Here is a 17443-nt window from a genome sequence, read left to right as displayed (position 1 = left end):
CAGGGCTAGAATGAAACTCCTACAGCTTCTGGCCCACAGCCCTCTTATAAGGGCCAGCTGGGCCCTAATTAAGCTAGCCACACCTGTGGTCAGCTACATTGTTAGCTTCCCCTAGCTGTTCTCACTCCTCTTCCCCCAGCCACAGACTTCTCCAGGGCTGCTTTTACTATTAGCTCCCCAGGGCTGTTTTAATCCCTTCAGGGCCAGAGCGGGGTGAACCCCAGCTACAAGGGGGTACAACAGAAACCAGCAGCAGTGCCATGTGAAAGCAAAGGAAAAGCATCAGGCTTTTCAGAAGGTCAGGGAGGCCAACAGTTGATCCAGTGCCAAGCCAGGACCCATTTGAGACTCCACCGTAGTCCAGTCAGTCTTGGCAGTTGAGCAGGGCCGAGCCCTACGCCGGGGAAGGAACTTTGGGTAAAAGTGTAAATGTATTATCTATTACAGTGATGGTGCCCTCCACCTTAGCAGGACACAGACTTTTCATTAATTTACTGGTACTAGAAGAGGTATTGGTACAAAGAGAGGAAGAGTTATCTGATTTTCATTCCCCTCTGGAGATAGGTGGTGTGGGGAGAGGAGGATTGGAATGTGGAGAAGTTTGTTTATGTAGACAGGAATGACCCCTGAATCCTCTTGAGAGATCTCAATGAAACTTTCATGGAGGTACTCTGCAATCCTCTTTGGAAGGTTTCTAGGGATGGCAGCCTTATTTCTTCCTCTGTGGTAGGACACACTTTTCCACACCAGTTAGCAATAACTTCAACAGGCCGTGTACGGGCCCGGGCGGCTTCGGGACACCAGCAGCAGCTGTACTCTCAGTGCCTTTGTTACCCTCAGGAGTGAGCTACCAGCTAAAATCACTCTGGCCTGTGGAAAATGGTGCCAGTGTTCAGTGCCATTAGCCTCTAATAATAGTTTCTTGCAACTGAGCAATTCCCACCTCACTCCTGGTGAGCCATACTCACCATGGCTGGTGCTGTGTGTGACACTGTGCACAAGCCCTCTAAAGCAGAAATGTCAATAAGTATGTCTTGTTTAAAACTTTAGCAGAGCAAAGGAAGGGAGTTCCGAATCTTAACATGCACTTGCCGTTGTGCCTTTATTTATAGTGGTATCTCTGTGTGTTTTATCTGTAGCTGCTGTCATTCAGACTTGAGGGGCTCCCCCTCCACGCTTGCGGAATGCCTGAGCCAGAGAAATAGGAAAAAGAAGAGGATTCAGGATAACATGTTCAGAGAAATCCTGCAAGCGAGTGCTGCATCAGACTGTGAGCAGACTGCATTCATCCTGTGGAGGATGAATATTACAGACTGTATGAAGGAAAAAGCAGAAGGAGAAAGGCTCAGGAGTTGCAGCAGAAACAGGAGAGGGAGATGCATCAGGACATAATGGGGCTTCTCTGGCAGAAAACACAGATGCTACAGACTCTTGTGGACCTACAGGTGGTCAACAATCCCGGCTCACCTCCCTTTGCAGTCCCTGGAGAACTCCCATATAGCACCTCTCTATACCTCCCTCAACATTCCACACGGCATCAGGGGCTGCATCCTTACCCCTACCACTTCACATCAGGGACATTAAAGACAATCACAGCTTCACATACGCTGACCTGTGAGAGCCATGGTTATATGCGTAGCTAAAATGGACATGAACATTCCTTCCCCTTCTTTAAGCTTTGCTCCATAAATTTATTAAGGCGTTAAAAGAATTCTGTGCAAGTTAAAAGCAAATACATTAAGTGTTTTTATTACTCAATAAAACTCTATTGTTTGGAAAACAATTAATCTTTATTAGGTCCCAACATATGCAGCAGAATGTCTGGCGATAGTGAAAGAACCCACTTAGTTGTTATTGTACACTGTGACACAGCTCAGGATCAGTGACACATACAGTGTAAATAATATCATAAATGTACAGCAAGCACTACAAAATGAATAGGTGCATTGTCAGTGTTATATTCATAGATGTGCACCATACACCACACAATTCCTAACAGCCACCCAAACTGCAGGGCCCGGTAGAACACAGTACATCATAACGCATTACTGTGGCTTGCTGTTAAAATGCTCTTTTCAAAGCCTCCCTGAGTTGTATAGCTCTGCATTGAGCTTTTCTGATAACCCTTGTTTCTGACTGTTCAAACTCAGCAGACAGCCATTCGACCTCCACCCTGGCGGCAACTTTTCCCTCTTTGCTTCACAGATATTATTTAGGACACAGCAGGCAGCTATAACCACTGGGATGTTTTTCTCACTGAGATCCAATCTTGTGGATAGACAATGCCAGCGCCACTTCAATCTACCAAAAGCACATGCAACTGTCATTCTGCACCTGCTGAGCCAGTCGTTGCATCTTTCCTTGGTGCTGTCGAGGGGCCTGGTGTACAGTTTCATGAGCCAAGGGAATAAGGGATAGGTGGCGCCACCCAGGAGCACTATTGGCACTGATGATCACCAATGGTAATCCACCGATAGGGAAAGAAAATCCCTGCATGTAGCTTTCTGAACAGTCCTGTGTTCTTAAATATGCAAGCATCAGGCACCTTCCCTGACCAGCCAACACTGGTGTCAGTGAAGTGTCCCCGGTGATCCATCAGTGCTTGCATAACCATAGAATAGCCATTTCTGTTGCTGCCAAAATAGGGGTGTGTGTGTGTGTGCTGTCTCTCGCTCCACCACAGTTTGGGAACCCCATTGCTGCAAATCCATCCATTATGTTCTGCACGTTGCTGAGAGTCACAGTCCTGCCTAGCAGGAGAGTATTAATGGCCCTGAACGCTTGCATGATAATGGCACCCACAGTGGATTTTCCAATTCCAAAATGACTGCCCACTATCTGGTAGTAATTCAGCGTTACAAGTTTCCACACTGTGATTGCCACTCGCTTCTCCACTGTCAGTGCAGCTCTCATTCTGGTGTCCCTACTCTGAAGAGCTGGGGTGAGCTCAGCACACAGATCCATGAATGCAGCCTTATTCATCCAAAAGTGGTGCAACCACTGCTTGTCATTCCAAGCCTGCATTTCGACAGGATCCCACCAGTCAATGCTTGTTTCTTGGGATCAGAGGTGATGCTCCACCATTTGCAGCTGCTCTGTGAACATCACCAACAACCTTGGATTGGTTCTAGCTATGTCCCATAGTAATATATCCCTTATGAAATCCAACTGAACGATAGCAATCTGGCATTGCAAGCCTCCACACAGTGATCGCCACTCTCTTCTCCACCGTAAGTTCAACTCTCAATTTGGTGTCACTGCACTGGAAAGTTGGGGCGGCTCCGCACACAGTTCCAGGAATGTGGCCTTGTGCATCCAAAAGTTTTGCAGCCCCTGCTTGCTTCCCATACCTGCATAACGATGCAATCCCACCAGTCGGTGCTTGTTCCTCGGGCCCAGAACTGGTGGTCTAGCATGTGCAGCGGCTGCTCCATGAATACCAACAGCAACCTTGAATTGTTTCATTCCATGGCCCACAGCAAGGCAGCCTGCGAGGAATCTGTCATGCAGCTTTGGAAATACTGCCGGATCAGGCATGTTGTGTTTGTAATGCTCTTCACAATACTGAAGAGCAGTGCAGGATTCAGGGTTTATTGCAGAGATGGTCGACGTGTGGGTTTGTGGGGTTTTTGAAAAGAAGTACGAACCATAATAGGATGCCTATGGAATGATGGGATGGATAAAACTGCATCATGGGACGTTGTACCCATGTTCTCAGTTACCCCTGCACGACTCGTTTGCTCCCAGGAGGCATTGCAAACCCTTCCCAAAACACCCTGCACTAGATGGTGGCAAGTTGCACAGTGGGATAGCTACCCATGGTGCACTGCTGTCTGCATCAATGTAGTGCTACCAGTGAGGATGCACACCGCCGACACAAGGAGCATATTGTGGACATGCAAAAGCAATTTAATTACTGTGGCAGTTGTACATCAACATAATTTAGATCTACTTAATTTTATAGCATAGACATGGCCACAGATTAGCAAGGGAATATAGCTATTGGCCGGGCATGAATGCCCAATTGAGCATATATAAAATCATGGCTGGTTTAGAGAAAGTAGATAAGGAAGTGTTGTTTACTACTTCTCATAAAACAAGAACTAGGGGTCACCAGATGAAATTAATAGGCAGCAGGTTTAAAACAAAGGAAGTATTTCTTCACACAACGCACAGTCAACCTGTGGAACTCCTTGCCAGAGGATGTTGTGAAGGCCAAGACCATAACAGGGTTCAAAAAAGAACTAGATAAATTTGTGGAGAATAGGTCCATCAGTGGCTATTAGCCAGGATGGGCAGAGATGGTGACCCTATTCTCTGTCTCCCAGTAGTTGGGAATGGGTGACAGGGAATGGATCACTTGATGATTACCTATTCTGTTCATTCCCTCTGGAGCACCTTGCATTGGCCACTGTTGGAAGACAGGATACTGGGCTAGATGGACCTTTGGTCTGACCCAGTAGGGCCATTCTGATGTTCTTATATATGGAACAGTGTGAGATGTGGAAAAAAGTATAGTGATTGACAAAAGAAGTGAACTCATGAAATCCCAGCGTGACCCTGAAAAAAGGTCAGAACAGATCTGTTCATTTTTAGTGACAGGAACTTCACGGTCACAGTAGATTACTACTCCTGTTTCTGGGAGGGTGGACTGTCTGGAGGAAACTCAGACAAGCATTGCGATCGGGAAACTGAAGGCACATTTTTCAAGGTATGGCTTACCTGACACACTATGCTGACAATGGGTGATAGTACACAGTAACAGAATTCAAACAATTCAACACCAAATAGGAATTTGAGCACAAGCTGTTTTCCCCTGGGTACCTATGAAGCAATGGGAAGGCAGAGTTGGCAGTACAGACACAAGGCAATGGCAAAACAAACAGAAGGGGATCAAAACTGAAGACAACTCTGGAGTAGCAGCAGACAGCACACTTAGACAGATGGGACACCAATGTCAGGATTGGGAGGACAGTGGAAGATTCAGCAATCCCTGATGTAGGATAGTCAAAAGATAAAGAGGTATATGGTCATTACAGAGGACCAACAGGACACAACCCAACAGAATGAAGGCAGAAACAAGGTGGAAGGCACTCTCCCACGAACAGCAATAACACAAACAAGAAGTGGGAGTCTGGTTTGAAGACCATCACACTTGAAGGACTGTGAGGTCCAACGGTCAATATCCTTAGGGTGGGCTGTGTACTAGTAACCTCTGGCCCCTACAGGCCAGTCAACACTTGCACAGAAGAGACAACAACTAAAATTGGTAAAAGGACACCTGCATGGAACTTGGAGGAAGGAGCCCAGGTTGTAGGAGGGAAGAGTCTGGAGGAGGCCCAGGAAGCCAATCTGAATGCACATGATTGGAATGCTAGCTGTAATTGCTAAATCTCTGTAAATAATTATTTTAATTAAGACTCAGCTTAGTTTTAGAAACTGGAGTCCTCCCTTGTTCCCAGTGTGCGTTATATAAAACACTAGGAATTATGGGTTTGACCCAACCTTTCATCCTTCTGAGGCAGATAAATTCAACTCCATGCAGGTTACTGAGAGGGATCTTTTAAAGGAGATCTCAGATGCCAAGGTCCCTGCCTTCTCTATGTGGATATCAATGGGACATCTTATGGCTTCAGTAGGATTTGGATCAGACCCTCAGGCTCACAACAGAACTGTGTTTATAAATATAGTTGTTGCTACAGGGTTCTAATCTGATTTCTCTGACTAGTGTAGACAGGGATTTCTTTGTCTTGAAACAGATATAAAACCATACGATGAAGTTGATAGTGTATTAAGAGTTCTCAGGGGAAAAAAGTTGTCTAAAGACAGGTTGCAAATCCAGATACTCTAGTTCCAATTCTAGCTTGGACAATTTTGTGGGCAAATCTTAAAAATCCCATGTCACTTTTACTCTGATGTCCTTGGCCAAAGTGTCCCATTCTGTAATGTTGTGTACCATGCTGCAGGTTTCCTTCCACCCCAGAGGTGGCTGCATTTCAATGATGGATTAAATGAATCCTGAATGTCTTTAGTTTGTAAAACACTTGGGAATGAAAGGGGCTCTGTAAATGTACTATACCATTATCTATTACTAACACAAGGAATAAAAAGATTGGGAGCAACATAGATTAAAAAGCACACACAGGTCTTGCTGAGCCTTTTACACTTGGTTAGGGTTAGGCAAGACTATTTAAGAGTGTGTGTACAGTGTATTTTGAGATTTTAAAAATAATATTTTAATATTTTAAACAGGATTTGAATCAAAATGTATTTCAAACTGATAGTTTTGGATGTTACTAGTTTGCTACTTTGTAATTTATATTTTCCTTCACACTTGCATCTGAATACAAGATGAGTTTTAACACCTCACTCTGGCCTATCAAATACTTCTAGCACATAGATTTTTGACAAGTTCTGTCACTGTTGCTTTAACAGCCATCATTACACAGGGAGAAGATTTCTAGTTAGTCACAGATACGTGATCGTTTAGTTTTAATAAGAGTGATCAATACCATCAGATTTCCCTTTAAATACTAATGAATGCTTTAACACAGCAGATGTGGACACACACAGTACATTGCAGATTAAAATTAGGCACAGAATTAAATTGCTTACAAACAGCAGAGGAATCAGTTTGGACATCTTGATAATCAGCCACCGCCAGCTGACAGCTCTTGGATGGCTACCGCCAATAGAATCTCTCCTAGAATCACACCTCCTAGAATCTCTGTCAGGTCAGGCCTTATCCAAGATCAGTATAATTACCCTGTTGTCCTCCTGACCCATCTGTAAAGTAAATACCCTCTTGCAAACTGTCACAGATTCTTTCTGGGATTAGGGAAGGCTCAAACCATGATCCTGGATGCAACCCTCTCTATTCCTGATCTTTGGATCTTCAAATTTTACCACTGAGGCCCAATTCTAGCAAATATTCTCAGGTACAATTAACACGAGGTATTACACAAAATTCAACTCTGGTTGGACCAAGAAATATTAGTTAGGGAACACCAATTAAAGTACAATTCTTGTTCTGAGTGGGGAACAAGGTTCAGTGTTTGATTTTCCATGTACCCTAACTAAGGCAATGGCTACTTTATGCATCTATTCTTTCAGGCCATGCTCAAGTAAATCAGAGTGGCTCAACAGCTTTGAGCACTTCAAAACAAACATAAAACAACTTTATCATCACACAGCTATACATACAGACTAACTGAGCTCTAGCACAGTCTTGTTGTTATTTTGTTCCATCTTCTGTCATGTAATATGTTTGTGAAAGGGAAAGATAGCTAAGTGATAAAGTTCTTAGGTTTTCTACAATGAGGCCCTACCAATAGTGACCCCTGTTTCTGCTAGCTTGGTTTTGAGTGAACATGTTTTGAACACAGGAAATAAAACCCCCAATTCAGTGTAACAAGTATGTCTCCACCTCAACCTGTCAGTTCCCTCCTTCTTCCTCTTCTTTCGTAGGGCCGGTGTAGAGCAGCAACTACAATTTCATCTGAAGTTGATCGAGCCAAATGGCTACATCAGGAGCAGCAGAATTCCCTCCTTATTATAATTCAGTTCAAAATGGTGCAGACAGCTATGTTTTTATGTTGTTCTCGGAAGCTCTGCTTCTGGTATTGAGATATCTAGGAATCAATCCAATGAGCACTGTCTGGCATGACACTGTGAGGTTATTTCCTAGCACGGCAGCTTTTGAGGGCAGCAGCTCCAGGAATGACAACCTACATGATGGTGATTCATAAGTAAATCACAGAGCCATAATGACATACTTAGAGGCCTCCAAACATCCCTTGTTTGCAGGTACCTGGTTTGAGCTCTTAGACCTGATCTAGCATCCGCTCCCTATCACTTGGGGGCTGGTAGAGCCACAACTAAAATTTCAGCTTTCAGCTGTGATGTCAACCTCCAGGTCCCATGTTACAGTTCATACTGCATAGCTATTGCAGACTAAAATATTCCAGACACCCCATTCCTGAATAAAAGTGACTTTTGTTCTGGAATAATTACTCTGTTCTATAATGATTCTGAAATAAAGTCACTATTCTGGAGCAGAGTGTCCACAGGGGAAGCTATCCTGGAATAGCTTATTCTGAACCAATTATACAGGTCAATTTACCTGTGTAGACAAGGTCTAGGATAACGATGATAGTTGTGCAGTGTTTATTCTAGGACCTTTTTTTTTTTTTTTTTTTTTTTTTAAATCAGCACCTAAAATTTGTTACCCCGATTCTTCAGACCAGCTGAGCTGTGCTCAGACCAAGTGTGGAGAGATGGGGACAAAGGCACCTTTTGCAGCTTGCTGATCCTCAGTCCGTGAGCAGCATTCTAAATCCTCAGTGTAAAACTGAGCAGTCCGCAGGTTGTAAATCTGGATTAACCCAGAGTCCCTGCACAATAAAACCTATCCTGATTTTTGAGCTCCAGGTAACTTTTCTCTCTGTGTTTCACCTTGGCCCTGTGACAGGCTGATAATCAGAATGGAAACTGACTGCACAGCCTTCACAATACATTTGTTTTGGTATAAAGTGTCGAAAAATAGCTTCAAAGGAAAGGATATTTGATACTTTGCATTGGTGAATATTGAAGTGAAACTAACAATACGTGGGAATCCACAATCATTTATCTAGCTAAAGGTACGTCTACACTGCAAACAGACAGACAGAACAAAAAAACTCAACCTTGTAGCAACAGGTTGCAGAGCCTGGATTAACTGACTCAGCTATGGGGCTAAAAATAGCAACGCAGACATTGTTGCTCTGGCTCTGAGAACCATCCCCCTTGTCATGTTTCAGAGCCCAGGTGCCTGTCCAAGTGGGACTGTCTATGCTGTTATTTTTAGCCCATGGAAGGAGCCCCATGAGCCCAAGTCATCTGGGGCTCTGAGACTCGCTGCAGAAATAGGATTGTTGTCACTTATCTTATTTTGGCCAGCAAAGAGTCAATATGTCGGGGAACAATTAATTATACCTAGGCCCTAAAATTGTCTAAAGTACTTCAAAATGCAACAGGCAAAATACTGACAATGCTTTTTAATAATATACAAGTGTGATGCTAGACTTTGAGCAAAAAGTCCCCTGATCATCCATGTTTGGAAACAATAAGAAAATGCTAACATTAAGGTCACATTGTTCTCCATCACTCCCCTACTCAAAAAATAAAGGTTAATGAACAATTTAGGATATGTATGTACAGTATTGAATTACGATTTTCAAAGCTGAAGAATTACTGAATAGTAAATATAAGGGTTACATTTTGTTAGTCTGATGTTAAAGGTTTATGATTATGTATAGTGAATGAGTCTGGATCGGCCAGGATAGTACTGATGCCAAGGCTTTGGCCTAGCCTTTGCTCTGACATGAGTGTTGATGTGCCAATTTCTCTCTTTTGTAGGTGGGCTTAAGTAATGTTCACAGCTGAAAGGATAAAGGTGATGTTTTGTTCATGGGATGTATAGTGTTGGAGGACATAGATAAAAGGAAGTTAACCAATACAATAAAATACACAAAACATAACGCTAAAAAGTCTCTATGTTGGGAGAAACAGGAGTAGGGGGACATGAGGCATAATGACATGAAAACAGCGTAGACAGCAAAAGTTTGAAGCTTGCACATGAGTATTGTACAGGTTATGTAAGACACAATGTTCATCATTGATTGGAAGAAAGCTAATGAATATGTAATGTCAGAAGATATAAGACACCAAGCAAACAGGGCCCAAGTCGGCGAATACTGGACCAGAAACTGAGATGACCATCCTGAAGGGGACAAGAGGCTCCTGGTACCCAGGAACTCAGTAACTTGGGCCCCTGCTTGTTCCATTTTATTTGTTTTTATGTGATGAGGAATTATAAGGAGCAATTCTGTCTGAAAAATTTATAAATAAAGGCAAAAATTGATTAAGCTTAAATTGGGTGGACTCGTGTCAGTTTCCAACCTTACACCTTATAAACAGTTTCATTAAAATTGACTCTAGCTGCATTCCAGAAAGTCCTGCCCATTGTCTTACAGGACCCCCAGCTGCTCACAGTCATGTTGCAGCAAGGCTGGAATTTGCTGCCTCTCTCAACAAAAGTCATCACTAATTTACAGCTTTTCAGCTTCAAGCTTGTGCCATCATTGCTTTCGGCTTCTTTTCGGTTCTCTCTGTCTCTCTGTCTCTCTCTTTTTTTTAATCTTGGGAAATCTTAACTTTTTTTAATTGCATGAAATTCAATTTGAGTGAAAAGGTCAACAAGAAACTTTCTGAAGAGAAGCAGGCCTACAGCTGCGTCTTTCCTCTCTGTGGAGTTACAGACCACATTAATCACAAAGTTTGCTGACCTTCTCTTTACTACTTGAAGACTGCAAGACAAGATAGCACTTAAAATGCAATTTAAAAAATGCGAGCTGCACAGGGATAAATATTATCACAGGCTTCAATAGAATTAGATGTAGCTATTGTCAAGATAATTTCTCTCTCTTTTTCTCTCCTAAGAACAGCATAAAAAACCTGTCACCTTTTTTTCCTTTCTGATCATGACAAATCCATGTCTCACAGTGTGTTAATATATGGGAGCTGTGCCTTTAAACGAAGGGAGAGGTGGGGATTTCTCACCCGTGGAGGGCAAACTGGGAGCAGATGGAGGAAGGACAGGAGCAGACTGAGCAGAATTGGGGTGTGTGGAGGGGAGATCTGTACTGAGGGTTGTGAAATAAGAGTATGTCTACACTACGAAATTAGGTCGAATTTATAGAACTTGGTTTTTTGGAAATCGGTTTTATATATTCGAGTGTGTGTGTCCCCACAGAAAATGCTCTAAGTACATTAAGTGCATTAACTCGGTGGGGTGCTTCCACAGTACCGAGGCTAGCGTTGACTTCCGGAGTGTTGCACTGTGGGTAGCTATCCCACAGTTCCCGCAGTCTCCGCTGCCCATTGGAATTCTGGGTTGAGATCCCAATGCCTGATGGGGCTAAAACATTGTCGTGGGTGGTTCTGGGTACATATTGTCAGGCCCCCGTTCCCTCCCTCCCTCTGTGAAAGCAAGGGCAGACAGTCGTTTTGCGCCTTTTTTCCTGAGTTACCTGTGCAGACGCCATACCACTGCAAGCATGGAGCCCGCTCAGCTCACTGTCACCGTATGTCTGCTGGGTGCTGGCAGATGCGGTACTGCATTGCTACACAGCAGCAGCAACCGATTGCCTTGTGGCAGCAGACGGTGCAATAGGACTGGTAGCCGTCATCGTCATGTCTGAGGTGCTCCTGGTCGCTTGTGTGAGGTCGATCAGGAGCGCCTGGGCAGACATGGGTGCAGGGACTAAATTTGGAGTGACTTGATCAAGTCATTCTCTTTAGTCCTGCAGTCAGTCCTATTGAACCATCTTATGGTGAGCAGGCAGGTGATATGGATTGCTAGCAGTCCTACTGCATCATCTTCTGCCGGGCAGGCAAGAGATGAGGATGGCTAGCAGTCCTATTGTACCATCTTCTGCCAAGCCATGAGATGTGGATGGCTTGCAGTCCTTCTGCACCGTCTGCTGCCAGCCAAAGATGTAAAAGATAGATGGAGTGTATCAAAACAAGAAATAGACCAGATTTGTTTTGTACTCATTTGCAAACTGCCCCCCGCCCCCCGTCTAGGGGACTCATTCCTCTAGGTCACACTGCAGTCAGTCACAGAGAAGGTGCAGCGAGGTAAATCTAGCCATGTATCAATCAGAGGCCAGACTAACCTCCTTGTTCCAATAAGAACAATAACTTAGGTGCACCATTTCTTATTGGAACCCTCCGTGAAGTCCTGCCTGAAATACTCCTTGATGTAAAGCCACCCCCTTTGTTGATTTTAACTCCCTGTAAGCCAACCCTGTAAGCCGTGTCGTCCGTTGCCCCTCCCTGCATCAGAGCAACGGCAAACAATCGTGCATCTGAGCTGAGAGTGCTGTCCAGAGCAGTCACAATGGAGCACTCTGGGATAGCTCCCGGAGGCCAATACCATCAAATTGTGTCCACAGTACCCCAAATTCGACCCGGCAAGGCCGATTTAAGCGCTTATCCACTTGTCAGGGGTGGAGTAAGGAAATCGATTTTAAGAGCCCTTTAAGTCGAAATAAAGGGCTTCATCATGTGGACAGGTGCAGGTTTACATCGATTTAACGCTGCTAAATTTGACCTAAAGTCCTAGTGTAGACCAGGGCTAAGATAATGATCTCTTCCTGAACATCAGGGCACACTACCGGCATCCAGAGCGTGAGGTTGCTGGGTGCCATAACAGCAACACTTGATAAGAATGAACAGAAGAACTTTTTGTCATGATACACAGTTACCGTATTTAGTTTGTATTGAATGATTAAGCTAATGTAATGGACTCCCAGCCAACCAGGGACACAAGCCAAGAAAGGGAGGAGAGAAAAGAAGTTGCAATTCACCAATATTTGGAATGAAAACATCATGACCAGGAGCTGTCCCTGACAGATGTTCTTTGTGGGAGCTGTGACTAGTAGTGGAACCCCGTTTCTGCTCTCTGTTTGAACATGAGAGCATACTGGGTGACCAATACTGGGTGACCAATGGTCCATCTAGCCAAGTATCCTGTCTTCCAACAGTGGCCATTGACTGAGTGAGTTTGGCTGTCATCTCAGTAAGAGGTAGTGTCTTCTAGAAGGCATATACTAAGGGTGGAAAAATTTTAAACAGTAGGTCTGATTTCTTTGTATAAACCAAAAATTCTGTTAAATTAAAGGGAAAAAACCGCTCTAGAAAACGTCAGCTAGTCCCCTCTTCAGAACATTCTCCGGTTTCGCCAAGTTCCCTTTGGTCTCTCTTTAGGTGACTTGCCTGTACTCTGTCTATGAGATTTCTTTGAATACTCTACCTTTATCCATCCACCTTCATTAACTTTGGTCTCTTCATCATTTTCTTTAGGTTTGCTTTCTGTTTTCAAAGGCATACCTGGTATGGACTTGGGTTGATGGGGATTGTGTGTGCGCTTTTTGTGGTCATATGACTTTGATGGGTTGAGTGTTGACTGGGAAGTCCTGTACATTTTTCCACAATGACTAGGTGCTGCAGAAGCAGTTTGTGGGCTTTTTCCACTATATCTTCCATTTATGGAGAGTCCAGAGTCACGGACATAACTGTTCCTGCTTTTGCTTGCAGATCTGTCCCTTTCTGAAGGGCTATCAGAAGCTGCACTAGAGGTACTACTTCCCTTTGAATTAAGATGTAGCGACGATAGAGTTCTCATCAGTCCATATGGGGTTGGAGATGAACTTCTGGAATGATTTATTGGTGTAAGCTGATAGCTAATAGGAATTCGTGTCCGTCTTACAGCAGCAGCATAGGAGTCTTGGTTGTGAAGGTATGGTAAAAATTGTGTCACACTATTAGGACTGTGGGAATGGGAATGATGGTGTGAAGTGCTTTTTTCCATCTGACGCAGTCTTAGAGTGTACATCCATTCAACATCTATATCTGAAATATAAATGGAAACAAGAGTCACGTGATTTGAATCGCCAAGAAACTGCATTCCCACTTAATAAAGACCTGCGATAAGGACTCAAAATATCTAGAGAGTAATTGCTGCTAAGAATGTAGCAAAATATAACATATCAGTCAAGTTATTCCCCTCCCTCTCAGCCTGCCAGAAATTAATCCCAGGTTTTACAGTATTCAAAACAACGTTATTTAATGCATCAATTAACTGGTGCATATAGTGTCACCTGTGTGGATCACAGAGGTTAGAAATGGAAAAGACCTATTAAACCATTCAGTCCATCTACCCACCAAAGCAGATTTGCTTCCTATAGAATGTTTTCTTGTGTTTTGTGTAGTCTAGTTTTAAATATCCCCTCTGATCTGTCTTCAGCTACTGCCCTTGGGAAATGATTGCACAGCCTACATTGCAAAGAAGAGCCTGAGACCTGTAAAAGAAGCTTGAAACAAGGAGCCACAACATCATGTGACAGGCCGGCTGTCCACCTGGACCACCAGCAAGTGCTCCAAGGACTATAATTATGAGCCAATAAAATACAGTAAGTCACAAAAATGACCTATATACAGGGAAGGAAATCTGTTCTTTCAGCATGTTGTAGGAGACCAAACCACCCAGCTACTAGGCAGGGTGCTTATAAAACTGTATAATCATCTGACACCCAGTACTGCCCAAGCCACTCTCTACACTTGCACTGATCAAAACGATCACTGGGGTTCACACATAAATTACATCCAATGAAGTGCATAGGCAGAAGTGATGCAAAACCTGATCTGAATTCATCCACCAACAGCACAAAGACTTCCTGAAGAACTACACCACTGCAGTAACAGAAACAACACCCACCTTCCTGCTCTCCACCCCCCAAAAAGCCCCACATGAATTCCTCCCCACCTTCTATTCCTTCGCCATCCAGCCATCAAATCACAGCTGGTAGAGGTATTGGATAGTCAATCCATCTTACATAATCCAAACACTAAGCACCAACCAGCATGAAGAGCCCTATCCCATTTCACAGAGAAGATCAACCAAATATGCGAAGAACTAACTGCAGCTGTAAACTTGAAACAGGACCAGATAGCATTTACTAATATACCACTCTTGATGGCTTGGACCCCTCACACATGATGTAGCCCTAGAAGCCCTAAAGAAAATTCAAGGCACTACCTGCAGACCAGGTCTATACCCCTCCTGCAAAGCAAAAGCCCCTGCGAACTAGAATAAGCAATGTTTTCTTCAGAGACACAAACCTGCCAATTTTCCTGTTGTCTTTCAGATCCTCAGATAGCTGGATGAGCAAATTCTCTCCAACTATTGTCCCTTCTCTAACTTCCCATTTTCATCACAATCATTGACAGAGTAGTGGAAACCACGTTCCAGTAATGTGACATCTGCCAATATACTGCATGCTTCACAATCAGGCTTCAGACCAGGGCACAGCACAAAGGACTAGTAGCACTGAAAGACATGCTCCTCATTGAAATGGATAGAGACTATACCTCAATGTTCATACTTCTTGGCCTTTCTGCAGCTTTGGATGCAGTTGATCATAGGATACTATTGTCCCACTTATGTAACATAGATGGTTCAGCACTACAATGGCTTCCAACAGGGATTGGTGATGTCTCGCCTTCTGTTTAATATCCACCTAAGACTGTTTGGAGAGGGGGCAAAATGCTATGGGCTCCTCTGCCAACGCTATACCAGTGACATCCACCTGTAGATCTCACTTTGTATCAGCACAGCCCATGAGATCACAAGGATGTCCCAATGCCTGAAAGAGATCATCACCTGGATAAAGAGCAGCTGTCTCAAACTCAACCCAAACAGAACTGAAGTCATGTTGGTCAGAAGGGGCAAATATATTGAAGAAACAGCCCAGACATTGTCCTCCCCATTCCGGAGATAAATTGCAGGGGAGAAACTGTCTAACTGGTATGAAGGGTGGATTCCCATTCAACTCTTCATTAAGCCTGTATGAACAAATAGCATCCATAGTGACAAATGCCTTCTTCAACCTGCATCTGACTAGGAAACTGCTCTTTCATCCTCGATGGGGATCTGGCTTCTGTGGACCTGCGTTCATCGCCTCCAGACTGTACAAGGACTTGGTCCTAATTTTCAAAGTCATCAACAGATCAGAACCACATCTCCATTCAGAACCCGCCAAGAAAAGCTGTGCACCTGTAGGACAATGCACTTTACAAAGCACATCAGAGCCAGAAATATTGTTCTCAGTTGAGGGGATAACAGCTGTGTAATGAGGTCAGACTAATTCAGTCTAACCACCTTAAGGGCATGTTACAAGAAAACTTTTGTAAAAGACTTCCTGCTGCACCCATATCAAAATATAATACATGGAAAAATAAAATTAGAATGAAGTCAAATTAGATAAATAAAAAAAACACATAAGATTCCCCAACATTATTATACATATGTAAGACAAGCAGATCTTTCTACAGCCAAGAAAGGGAGAACAGAAGATTTCGTGAGGTCTACTATTGACCTCGCTATGTAGATTTAATTTATTTGGGAAGGTTCTACGTTGATGGATTCTGTAAAAAACAGCAGATAGAGAGAGGGCTTAATTTTCAGAAGTTCTTAGCACCCACAACTTGAGTTGAAGCCCTTCTAAAAATTAGGCCTGTTTGTATAAGATGCCATACAATAGATATATACAATATACATGCAGAATGAAGCTTAAGTAATTTTGTTCAGAATAGATTTAAATGGATTTGTCCTTAAAAAATGCTAATATTCCAACAGGAGACCATACACTTGGCATTTCCAGGCTGCTTAAACTCAACTGAAATGCAAATAGCTATAGCAGAGGATTTCAGATTCCTCCATCTTATTGCTGGTTTTCTGAGGGAAGAATAGCTCTGTCATGAATACTGTCTTTTACTAGAGATGTTACCACAGCATCTGCAATGGGAAATTTCCAGAGGTCTGGTTTAATGCAGAGTGTACACACAAACTAAATATCTTCTCTTCTTAGAGAGTTAATAGAAAATCATTCCCATTTTGTGGGCTTGGGGGGGGGAGGGGGCTAGTATTTGTTTTCGCTTCCTCAGGCTTTTAGTTGAATGCTGAGGGATTAAAATCACTTCAATTTTATGTCAGATATATCCAAGGGGAAGAGTCTTTCCTGTCAAGGGCTGATTGTGATGCCTCCCTGTCAGACAGCTCTGTCTACACATAAAGATGAACCCTCCTGAAAAAGACGATGTGAATGGCTTTCCAGGTTTCTTAGCCTTCTCCTGGTAAGTTACAGTTTTAAAGAAATGCGTGCAGTATGAGCATTTGTGCTTTCTAGGTACTGCGTATTATATTCAGTCTCCTTTGTTCTTCTCACTAGCCCGTGGATGCAAAACACGGACCTCATCTACCTAGGAATGGCAGCTTCAGGACTTTAATTTGGGACTCTGGTTGTTACTATTTTGCAGAAGCACATCTGCTTCCTTGCCTCATGTGGCAGGCAGCCATCTCATAACATCAGGGAAACCACCACTAACTGATCCCCTGAATGAGATGCTCTCTTTGATGCACCTGAAGTAGTACACTTACTGTTTTTAATGGCTGTTCTGTGTCACTCTTTGCACAGGGGTTGTCAGCTTCCTAGTGGGGACCTCACCTGTTTGTTGCAATGAAACGATTTCTATGCCTTGAAAATCTCTGTGGGGCTACAGCAGGTTTTCCCTCTTCCTACTGCTTGACTCAGAGTTGGAAATCCTGATATCTCGGTTCTGACACATTCTGTATGCAGAATTAATATGTAGCCCAGTGAGCGTATGTCTTTCCTGTAGTGTTAACTCAGGGTCTGACCTGGGTGTTGCCATTAAACCTCCTCCCATTAATACAAAAAAAGCCCAAATTTGGTGGTGCTTTAAAACCAGGTTAGCTGGCCTGGCTGGGAGGAGGGTTAGAGATCATGTGCCACGTTCACGCAGGGTTGTACCCACCCACTCT

General features: G+C 43.5%; 1 protein-coding gene across 3 annotated transcripts in view; it reads right to left on the bottom strand.

The window, feature by feature from the left end:
• Positions 1-8172: 8172 nt before the first annotated feature.
• Positions 8173-17443, bottom strand: part of MAP3K20 (mitogen-activated protein kinase kinase kinase 20) — a 131270-nt gene continuing 121999 nt past the window's right edge. For 2 of the 3 annotated variants that reach the window (XM_043525233.1, XM_043525232.1), the window contains exon 20: positions 12118-13455. In XM_043525233.1, coding sequence (XP_043381168.1) covers positions 12764-13455 — 692 coding nt within the window. In that variant the 3' untranslated portion in view covers positions 12118-12763. Of the gene's footprint in view, positions 13456-17443 lie in introns of all 3 variants that reach the window. The other variant, XM_037912580.2, reaches the window with a different exon arrangement.

Source organism: Chelonia mydas, chromosome 11 (assembly GCF_015237465.2).
Source record: "Chelonia mydas isolate rCheMyd1 chromosome 11, rCheMyd1.pri.v2, whole genome shotgun sequence".
Taxonomy (NCBI): Eukaryota; Metazoa; Chordata; order Testudines; family Cheloniidae; genus Chelonia; species Chelonia mydas.
This window is presented reverse-complemented; position numbering and strand designations above follow the sequence as displayed.